The sequence below is a fragment of the Erythranthe guttata genome, chromosome 11 (genome assembly GCF_056151865.1).
Source record: "Erythranthe guttata isolate IM_541 chromosome 11, IM_541, whole genome shotgun sequence".
NCBI lineage: Eukaryota > Viridiplantae > Streptophyta > Magnoliopsida > Lamiales > Phrymaceae > Erythranthe > Erythranthe guttata.
Genome location: NC_142543.1, coordinates 19,541,864 through 19,552,438, shown reverse-complemented (window position 1 = coordinate 19,552,438; position 10,575 = coordinate 19,541,864). Strand labels below are relative to the sequence as shown.

The 10,575-nt window shown below is 39.2% G+C and overlaps 2 protein-coding genes across 2 annotated transcripts; one reads left to right on the top strand and one right to left on the bottom strand.

Annotated features, from left to right (window-relative positions):
- Positions 1-806: 806 nt before the first annotated feature.
- On the bottom strand, positions 807-3,518 carry LOC105961023 (uncharacterized). Its single transcript, XM_012985253.2, has 4 exons — positions 2,924-3,518; positions 2,432-2,813; positions 1,169-1,423; positions 807-1,065 (listed from the first exon to the last, which is right to left on the bottom strand). Exons 1-4 carry the CDS (start codon positions 3,298-3,300, stop codon positions 1,042-1,044), a joined length of 1,038 nt encoding a protein of 345 aa, XP_012840707.2. The 5' UTR covers positions 3,301-3,518; the 3' UTR covers positions 807-1,041.
- A 2,018-nt stretch (positions 3,519-5,536) lies between these two features.
- Positions 5,537-7,553, top strand: LOC105960881 (pectate lyase). The gene is made up of 4 exons (XM_012985094.2): positions 5,537-5,672; positions 5,805-6,545; positions 6,927-7,065; positions 7,271-7,553. Exons 1-4 carry the CDS (start codon positions 5,566-5,568, stop codon positions 7,484-7,486), a joined length of 1,203 nt encoding a protein of 400 aa, XP_012840548.2. The 5' UTR covers positions 5,537-5,565; the 3' UTR covers positions 7,487-7,553.
- Positions 7,554-10,575: the final 3,022 nt, after the last annotated feature.

Below are 10,575 nucleotides of genomic sequence, written 5' to 3'. Positions count from 1 at the left end.
CATCAAACATGTAACATAAAGAATGGGAGGCAAAAATTAAACTATTTTAATATTGATCTTTGTAAGCATCAATTATATATATTGCCAAATATAAGATATATATATATATATATATATATATATATATATATATATATATATATATACTTAAATCTCTATAAATTAATACAGTTGAGACCATCAAAATTTCATTAATTTAGTGAAATATTAACTTATCGATAGATTAATAATTATTAATTTATACATTAATTAATAAATTATTAATTTATGAAATTACTTTTATTAATATTTTCAGTAAGTACATTTTTTTTTATTTTTTACGTGTATATTATTCATTGTACCATTCAATGCATTATAGAGCCCGTTTCACAAACGGAAGCTCTTAAAGCAGCAATGGTATAGAACGATTTTATGTTGACTTATGAGAAAACTATACCGAAAGTTCTAACCATGTTAAGAAAAGTGAGGTACGAGATTGATGGTAATGTGAATTTCAACAAGAAACAAGCAACAATTAAATTATATTGTATTGAGCTTTCATAGATTTATAAAATATGTACTATACCATGTAATTTAAGAATTATTTTTATGCATTATTAATTTATATATTATACGGGGCTTCTTAAATTTTTCGAATGTGTATTATCTTATAAATTTAGCGAATTATTAATTTATCACGTTGTCCCCGAGTTGGGACCGAAAAAATTTATTATTTAAGCGAGGTTATTAATTTATCGAGGTTCTACTGTGAGTGTCTGTGTGTGTATATATATATATATATATATATATATATATATATTGATCTATTTTTCTAATTTTGTTCCAATATTGGAAGCTAATAATATCATTTATTCCCTATAATGTTTTTACAAGAAAAATCGACACTCTATTATAACATGATTTTTCATTATCATTTTTATTTCACCAATACACGTCACACACATTATTGACACACGTGATATATACTAGTGAAAATAAATACTAAATAAAACACTATTTTCGAGTAGAAAATGATATTTTGCCGTAGTGTAGCACAAACCTTCAAATTCTCTTAACGAATCGACCCTGCAAAAACAATTCAACCAACCATTAATTACTAAAAAAAGCTAGATAAACAAACAATCATGATAAAAAATAATTATTTTCTAAAAGAAAGATATTAATATACCTTGAGGCGAGGGCGTTTTTCGGCATTAAGCTTTCGAACTTGATAACGAATTTTATTTGAGAAGAGCCTATTCTGCCTCTTCTCTTTGTACCTTAAAACACTCGCTTCTCTTTGCCCCATCGTCTTCGTTATTTCTTCTCCATTATTGTTTATTCTCATTATTTCACCATTATTATTAATATTATTTTCTTCAATTTCTCCCACCATTTCCGGTACTGCCCACAACCCTCCACCACCGTATCCCCACCTAATTCCCTGCCAAACGAACCAAATTTGAATACTGACGTTAGACGCAACTTTGAAAGCCCGATAAAAGAAATTCAAACGAACTTGTATGAAAATGCACATACACAAACATCAAATATCCAACACCACCTTACCTTTCTCATGCATGTAATCAATTTCTCACTAGAAATTGTAACACCAACCATACCTAAAGGGAGAGCCCATGACTCGTGAAACGAGTTTAAGTTTATGTGTGGTACCACACTACCATTTACCCCTTCAATTCATTTAATTTCTAACATAGAATTGAATAAATACAATATCTTGAGTTTTAGCCATAAAAATAAAAAAAAATTCCCTTTTATTCATGTAACTTTGAATTTCCTTATTTGTTGTAAATATATTATATATAAACTAATGTTTGTAACAATCGATATATAACAATATAATACAAGTGGAATTATTTCATGAATTGTGTTAATCACTTAGTTGTAATGGACCCCTTAATTGAAAAAGATAGCAACACCAAACACGAAAAAAAGGGTCAATGCCATTTATTGCCCACCTTCAATATTCATGTTCAAGGGGTTTTATTTGATAATATATTGGTGAAACACATCGGGTCATTATTAACCGTTGATCTGCACATGTGTATGTGTGGTTAGTGAAAAATTATTTCACCACATCAATGGTTAAAAACCATCCGATGTATTTAACCGAGTGTAGGCATTTCAATGACATAATTCATCAAATTGGACTCTATATTTTAGATATATGTTAATTGATGATGTTTTCTTTTCCGTATATGATAACCTACGAAACTCAGCTCAAACTCGAATTCGATGAGGAAATTAATAATAAAATATGAATAAACAAAATCAAACTACTTGAATTCTATTTGATTAAAGTTCATGGGGAATTCTTTATTTACTCTCTCTCAAAACTCACGTGGGTGATTATTACTTATTTAATTAACAAAATTAATGACAAACACACCGTGATTAATTAATAATTAAAAAAAATAGAGATAAAACTTACGTAATTGGATGAAGGATCATGCGATAGAAAATGGTGGTGGTTAACGTCGGGAACGATCTGTGAACTCTGATCTGCGTCGATGTAAAGCGGTCCTTTGTTCGACCACGCGTTCATTATCTCCTCGTAATCCAGCTTCAACGACACGCGCCGGATCACTCCTGCACCGCCGCCGCCGTCGCCCGGCCGCAGATCCACGGCGGAGCTGCTGGTCACTTCCTCCTCCTTGATCACCTTCTTCCGTTCAACCACCTCCGAGTAGCACACCCACTTATCCTCGCTGGAATCCCGATCTCTGCTCCTCAGCGCCGTCCGTACGAGCGCCGCCCTCTCCTCGCCGTATGCGTACGTTAGCGACGCCGACGACGGCGACAAATAGTCCACCCTGCAACCAGTACCGAAAATCGTTAATTAATTAATTCGGATCTGATTAATCAACATTTTTACAAAGTTATCGAATCCCGCGGTTCGATCATTATATATATACATATATACCTGGAACTATCGTTGTAATTGTGGGACGAATTGGACTCTGCGGCGGCGGAGCTGTCGAGAAGTCCGGTGAGTGTGGTGGCGCCACCGTCAGCGGCGGAGAAAAATAAGGCTACGTTTTCCTGATCGTGTCCTTCTCTTTCTTCCACCTGGCTTTCCGTGTCGAACGGGAACGAATTGAGCTGTGGCGAGTACTTATTAGCCGCCGCAGCGTCGTCGTTGGCGGCGGAGGCGGTAGCTTTAGGTCGCACGCCGCCGTCCGGTTTGGTGTCCTTAATAGTACTTTCATTCGGCGGAAATTGGAGGCGGAGGCTGAGGAACTTGGATTTCTTAGCCTTAATTCTAGATTTGCGAGCTTTAGGGCGGCGTTTATTGTTCATTGGAGGAAACGATCGGCGGTGGATTTAATTTCTGATCGGCGACGGAATTTCGCCGGTGTGGAAATTGGGGAACAATCTAGTGTAGTGTAGTAGAGTCTGGAAAAGGTGTGGAAAAAGTGGAGGGGCTTTTTTTGTGGGGTTCAGTGTATATTTCATTGTCCCCGTTGGAAGACGATCATCAGCTGAGTAGTACCTTTCCAACGCCACGTGGACCCGTGTTATTGGTTTGTGATCAAGATAGGTTTTGCTTTCTAGATTTCATTTGATAGATTGGATGATTTTCCAATTTTTTTGATCTCCTTTCTAAACAAAATATCTACCTCGTTTTATATCTTTATCTTATTAATTATTATTTTTTGATAATGAAGAAATTCGCTGGATCGCATCAACTATATATGTAAATTGGGTAAACTTATACTCACGTGTAATAATTTGCAAATCATAGACGTAAATAACAATAGATTGATCATGTGTGACAATTTCTACTTGGCAAGCGTTGACAATAGATCCGAACTACGATCAATTAACACAAGCTCATGACTTGCTTCAACAGCTAGGTGATCATCCTTTACCAGACTTTATCTTATTTATATAAACATGTCAAGTTCGTGTTTATCGCGATATTGTTAACACTAAAACAAGGAAATTATCTCTCCATCGCTCTCCCTATCGTGTATAGTGGTCTATTCTACGCTACACCCGGTAATTAATGGATGCATTGATGTGTAGAACAACGGTAAAAATTCACCCGATATATATTATATATAGTGAGCATAAAAATAACGCCTATGTATGTAGATCAAAAAACAAGAGACACGTGATAGTTTTGATGTGTTTTTAATGGCCACTTTCCAATCACGTGTAAAAATACCAGTAAAAGCTAATAAGTGCATTATTTTAATACAATTTTTGGAGATATTAACTTTATAACAAAGCCTAAGTTGGGCACTATTTAAGGCTAGCTCCTATTAAAATTTCAATCCTTCACGAGGCTAAAACAAAAACAAATTACATTGGGGTTTTCTTTTGGGCCATTCCAAATAAAAACTCTAATTTTTCACTATGAGTCCAATTTCTTCCTATGCAAATCAAATCTTTAATTTTACCATACCCTTATATAAAATCCAATTGATTTTGGACCAAATTCGTCAGTCCTAAGGCGGCAAGCCCAACTAAAAGGCTCGCCTTTCAAATTTACTGCTGATGGATCGAGATCAGAAGTAATGCCGAGTCCACAGGTCGTCACCATGGATGGCGCATTTAATGATTTGACCCATTCAGTTGTTATTGCACTGACACTAACATTTAATGTTGGGATGTCTGCCCGCGGTAGAAAAAGGGAGAGGCCGTAACTCCGTACCAAGAGACGTCACCTAAAAGCAGACTTGGAGGTGTGGTAGGTACTCTCGGGCACCAACCCTCATTAGGAGAGTTGGTACCTAACATTTACCAATATGATAAAGGTCTAGGGTTCGAGTAGTCCCCCCCTCCCCTACTTTCCCTTATAATGAACTTGAATTTACTAAAAAAAAAAAGGTACTATCAGGCCAGTCTAATGATGATGATTGTCCGGATTACCATGGAACGTGTGGCAATGTAACATGATCAGAGAGGTGACACAATTCAATCTATTTTGAGAGATAGGTTTGGAATCCGATAAGAGGGAAGTATAACTAGAAGCAAAACTTAGATATTCGATACATTTTCCTTTATAAATCTTTCATCTTACATATTTAAATATATACTAACTTAATCGTCGGAGTGTTCTTCTTTACCAAGTCGAGTGAAACCTAGAGAAACGAATTCCCATATACTTCCTCTCGTAAAAAACTTGAATTTACTCAAAAACAATTATTTGACAAAATGTGAAATGTATACTTTAGAACAAAATGATGACTTAAACTTGAAAGTCAAAAAGTCGTTTCCGCAGTTAGTGGTGTTGACTTTAATATTTCACCACCAATTGGGCATGCAGCACATTATTTATTTTGAAATATAGGTCTTTTATAGTTATATAACCGTGAATATATATGCTGCAAATGTATAAAATATTAATAGTTTTCGAATTTATTTGACAAACAAATCAAAATATCTTTGATTAAACACGAGAAGATGTGAACTCTAGTAATTGAAAACAAAAGGAGCCCCACATTGCCCAATTAAATCACGCCATTTATTACGGCTTTAATTTGTCCCTTTTTATATATTTGTCTATTAATTCCAAATTATATATCATATATTTTCATCAATTAATAAGTTACAAAAATGTCTCAATTATTATTATTCTTGTTAATATTAATTACTCTTGCAACTCCGATCCTCGTCTCATCCTTTCGTCATGATCCAGATATTACGGTCCGAGAAGTACAACAGTAAGTAACATATTAAAAAATTTCAAGTATTACTAGTCGAAGTAATAAATATTATATAGAGGGTTTTTAGTAATAAGAAAAATTATCGAGGACGCTTTTGTAATTTAACAACTCGAATTTATTTTTTCGAAGGAGCATCAATGCATCGAGAAGGAACTTGGGCTACATCTCCTGCTCAACCGGCAACCCAATCGACGATTGTTGGCGGTGCGACCCCAATTGGGAGACCCGCCGCCGCCGATTAGCCGACTGCGCCATCGGCTTCGGCAAGAAGGCAGTTGGCGGCAGGGACGGCCGCACGTACGTCGTGACCGACTCGGGCAACGACGACCCGGTCAACCCGAAACCGGGCACCCTCCGCCACGCGGCCATCCAATTCGAGCCGCTATGGATAATCTTCCGAGCCGACATGGTCATAAAGCTCAAGCAGGAGCTCGTCGTGAACTCCCACAAGACCATCGACGGCCGCGGCGCAACCGTCCACATCGCCGGCGGCGCGTGCGTCACCATCCACCACGCGACGAACGTGATCCTCCACGGGATCCACATCCACGACTGCGTGAAGGCGGGGAACGCCGTGATCAGGGACTCGCCCCGCCATGCGGGGTGGTGGGAGGAGTCGGATGGCGACGGCGTCGCGATCTTCGGCGGGAGGGATATATGGATCGACCATTGTTCGCTGTCGAAGTGCGCCGACGGGCTTATAGATGCGATTCAGGGTTCCACCGGAATCACAATTTCGAATAATTACTTCACTAATCACGATAAGGTGATGCTGTTAGGGCATAATGATGGTTACGTGCAGGATAAGAACATGCAGGTTACTATTGCTTTTAATCATTTTGGAGAAGGATTAGTTCAGAGGATGCCTAGGTATTTTTAAATATTCTTTTTTAATTTAATCATTTTATTTATTTAGTTTGCATTTTTTAGGGTAAATTATATTACCAAAACCCCCTAAACTTAGATTAAATTATAAAAACCAACTCCACCTATTCGTAATTATCAAAAAACCCCTAATGTTTTTTTCAATCTTACATCAACGCCTTACGGTGTGACTTTTCACGGATTCTTTTTGAATTCAGGGAACAGACTTTACAAAATTTCAAATATTTTCTTTTATTTCTCAATTAATCAGAGAGGAATTTTGATTATTACGGATACGTGAGGGTATTTTTCGTAATTTAACTTAAGTTCAGGAGGTTTTTTTTTTTAAATACTAATTAATTCGTTGAGAAATTGAGTAATACACAGGTGCAGGCATGGTTATTTTCATGTTGTAAATAATGATTATACCCATTGGGAAATGTATGCAATTGGTGGGAGTGCTTCTCCTACTATATATAGCCAAGGAAATAGGTTTCTTGCACCTAATCTACGATTCAGAAAAGAGGTATATTATCGGATAGTTAGATGTTACACATGATTATTTACAATATATATATATATATATATATATGTTTATATTAAAAATATATTAATTAAATGATCCTTTTCTATCCACATAAATATTACGGTAGTATTTTCGATTTTTTTTAGTGACGATTAAGATAAATACACATTAATTAAGAATCCTAATAAGAAATGAATATGTATAGGTGACAAAACATGAGGATGCGCCGGAAAGTGAGTGGAGGCGTTGGAATTGGAGGTCGGAAGGCGACCTAATGTTGAACGGAGCTTATTTCCGGCAGTCGGGGGCGGGGTCCACATATGCAAGGGCTTCGAGTTTAAGCGCAAGGCCGTATTCTCTTGTAGGAACAATCACCACTTCTGCAGGTGCACTCAATTGCAGGAAAGGAACCCGTTGCTAATTCAATTGTACGTACGTAACAAACTTAATCTAGAGATCGATACGATATTATATAGGGTAAATTACAACCACCCTGAGGTATGGTCAAATTACGAAAATCCCCTCTTGTTTGGGTAATTACAACCACCGTACCCCTTAACTACAAAATTTAGTGGAATCTTCTGGATTATATAGAATATAATCACTTTTGTACCCGTTTTATCCCATTCGAACTCCACATTTTGAAACAAGATGATCATAATATGTGTTTTTTGGCTTGTATATATCATATTGTGATGCATCAGTAACTGTATTTTTGCATAAATCGAGTACAAACTAGAGCACATTTCATGAAATCTAGATGATTGTGCTGAATTTGACACCATAAAGGTGGAGGTGTAAGAAAAAATCATAGTTAAGGGGTAGATGTAATTATCCAAACAATAGGGGTGATTCAACCAAATAAGCTGATGGATCTCCTGGATCCGAATATGTTGGTGGATCTTCTGGATTCTGCAAATAAGAACACAGACAAGGAAAACCGGGCTGAGGCCGGAGTTAGCACTCCGACGATCAAATCAGTATATTTCTGGTTTTAAGAGATTTTAAAGAATAGATTATATGTTTTGTAATTATGGAAAAAGGATGATCCTCTGATGAATTAATCCTTACTATTTATAGGAAGAGCTCCTGAGAACGGATTCCAAACACGGACTCCACTCCTCTTTTAGATGTCACTTCTAATGACTATTAAATTAAACTTACCTGTCCCCTCGGTGAACAGTGTTATGAATAGTGTTGTGAGCTGCTTATTCCCTAGATTGCATATTCTCTGACATCTTTTGACATTTGAGGAGAGGGGCATTAAATGCAAGACGATTGCCTCAGATATCTTAGACCATATCTTACAAATCTCCCATTTGCCCTCTCGCCACTGAGAACAACTTACCTCTCGTTCCCCGAGATCGACTCTCGATTAGGTTTCCTAGATAGGCCCAGAACAATGATTTACCGAATCACCTAGTCTGTATATTCTCTGCTATTCCTGACATTTTGAGAAAACACGCATTAAATTACGTCGGCGGTGTTGCTCTTCTTTTTAGATAATACTCCTAGCTCTCGCCCTCTTTTTGAACGAGCGGGAATCCCCCTCCTCTCGCCTTGGAGTGGATTCTCGTGGGCCTCCCAATAATTGGGCCACTATTGGGCCTTCTTTCAATGGGCCAAGATAGTAATTCTTTACCGAATCAACTAGTCCCCTACTCGCGAGGACCGAGTTGAGGTCCTTTGCGAGTAAACTCCCTTGTATTCGACCTTGACGCCTGGAAAATCGAAAATATATATATACCATTATTATTATTTTTTTTTTTTTTTTTGGTCGATTGAACTTCCCGAGGTCGCGACTCTTCGTTCAAGGAGAGCCGTCTTTTCGCATTAAATGCGACGCATGGGCTGCCCTAGGTAACCGTGCAGCCGTCGCTTCATGTCGCCATCTCCTCCACTATAAATAGCCCCCCTCTTCCTCATTTCTCCATTTTTCTTTCTTCTGCTATTTCCTTCTTTCTCCGGCGTCCGTTCTTCTTTCTCCGGCGTCCGTTCTCTTACCTCTTCTGACGATTGTTCCGGCTTTCCTTCTTTCCCCAGGTACATTTACTCCTCTCTGTGGTTTTCTGTTTTACTCCGTTCTTCAAAAATCCATGGCTTCCTCTTCTTCCTCTTCTGGAGAGGCCCCTCCTCCACCCTCCTCGGTTGGCCTTTCACGCGCCACCGTGCCGAAGAAAAAAAAGAAAACCGTGCTCTCCAAAGTGCGGGGTAAATCCTCCTCTCGCGGGACAAGGAAAGCGGACGAACCTGCTCCTTCCCTGTCCCAAGGTCGCGGGGTTGTACGCGAGCCTAAGTCGAGAGAGCCCACCATACATATTCCTTCCGTCCCTGTTAAATCCATCCTTAATGCGGACGACATAGCCGACCTTCTCATCCGACAAGGTTTGGATGTGTCTTATGACATAGCCCTTCCAGATCCTAACCAAGACTCCCTACATCCTCCTCTCGGTTTCAGTACCTGGTATTTAGATCAATTTCTTGCAGGTTTATCCCTTCCCATTCATCCTTTCTTTTTTGCGGTGGCCAGCAAATATAAAGTCCCTCTTAACCAATTTCTCCCCAATTCTATCAAATTCATGTCCGCTTTCTTTATAATCTGTCTCGAAGCAGGCATCAATCCGACCGGCGATTTATTTCATTCAGCTTTCGTTATAAACCACTCCCCTTCAGGTTTTTTCCATTTAACTTCTCGCCCGCGATTAGGACTTTTTAGCGGGTTGTCTAACAAAGTTCAAAATTGGCCCCAAAGATTTTTCTTTGTTCGCCCTCCTTTCCCCGAGGTTTTTCCTACTTCATTTCTTTTAGACTCTCCGACACCCGTGCCGGTGTCGGCAGGCTGTAAGCCGTTCCTTGCTCATTTGGCGGCTCGCGCCCCTCCCGAGCGATGGGATGTCGAGAAATTAATTGCTACTCCTTCTCTTTTCGCTTGCTCAGGCCTTTGGGCTATGTCCTGCCCTGACTCTCGATCTCTTGGTACTTTTATCCCCTTCATATTTATTACGTAATTTTACTTCTCACATTTATATAACATTATTCTCTTGTCTAGGCGAGATGATGCGAGAAGCCATGAAGGCAGCTCTTGCCAAACAACGAGCGCAGTCCTCCTCCCGCCAAGTTTCTGAGTCTACGAGTCACGCTCCTTCAGCTCGCCAACCCTCCCCGGACAGGGCCGTAACCAGTGTAGCTCCGGGAGCCTCTTCCGCTTCTCCGCGAGCTGCCACACGGGAACCCATAATCGAGCTGGATAGCGAGAACACTGCCCGAGGCACGCCTGATCTGTCGGTTTCTGCCGAGAGGACTCCCTCGGGCTTGGGATTGGTGAGGCCGAAATCTCTAGGTATGCCCGAGAATGAAGAGACCTCTCTCGCCTCCAAGCGCTCTCGCATCCGAGAGGGTGGTTTTTTGTCGTCTTACCATCCAGATATTCCTATGGAGGACCTACTGTTGCATTTTGACCAACTGAGATGCACTGAGGATGCTCAAGCTCTTGAGCGGCTATCCCCCGAG

Bases quoted from the DNA above. Each gene is read 5' to 3' on its own strand.
- LOC105961023 (XM_012985253.2), bottom strand. From the start codon at position 3,300: ATGAACAATAAACGCCGCCCTAAAGCTCGCAAATCTAGAATTAAGGCT. The intron at 1,424-2,431 runs GTAAGTTTTATC...TTCGTTTGGCAG, and splicing joins ATGATCCTTCATCCAATTAC to GGAATTAGGTGGGGATACGG. The intron at 1,066-1,168 runs GTATATTAATAT...TTGTTTTTGCAG, and splicing joins AAAAACGCCCTCGCCTCAAG to GGTCGATTCGTTAAGAGAAT.
- LOC105960881 (XM_012985094.2), top strand. From the start codon at position 5,566: ATGTCTCAATTATTATTATTCTTGTTAATATTAATTACTCTTGCAACT. The intron at 5,673-5,804 runs GTAAGTAACATA...ATTTTTTCGAAG, and splicing joins ACGGTCCGAGAAGTACAACA to GAGCATCAATGCATCGAGAA. The intron at 7,066-7,270 runs GTATATTATCGG...GAATATGTATAG, and splicing joins ATCTACGATTCAGAAAAGAG to GTGACAAAACATGAGGATGC.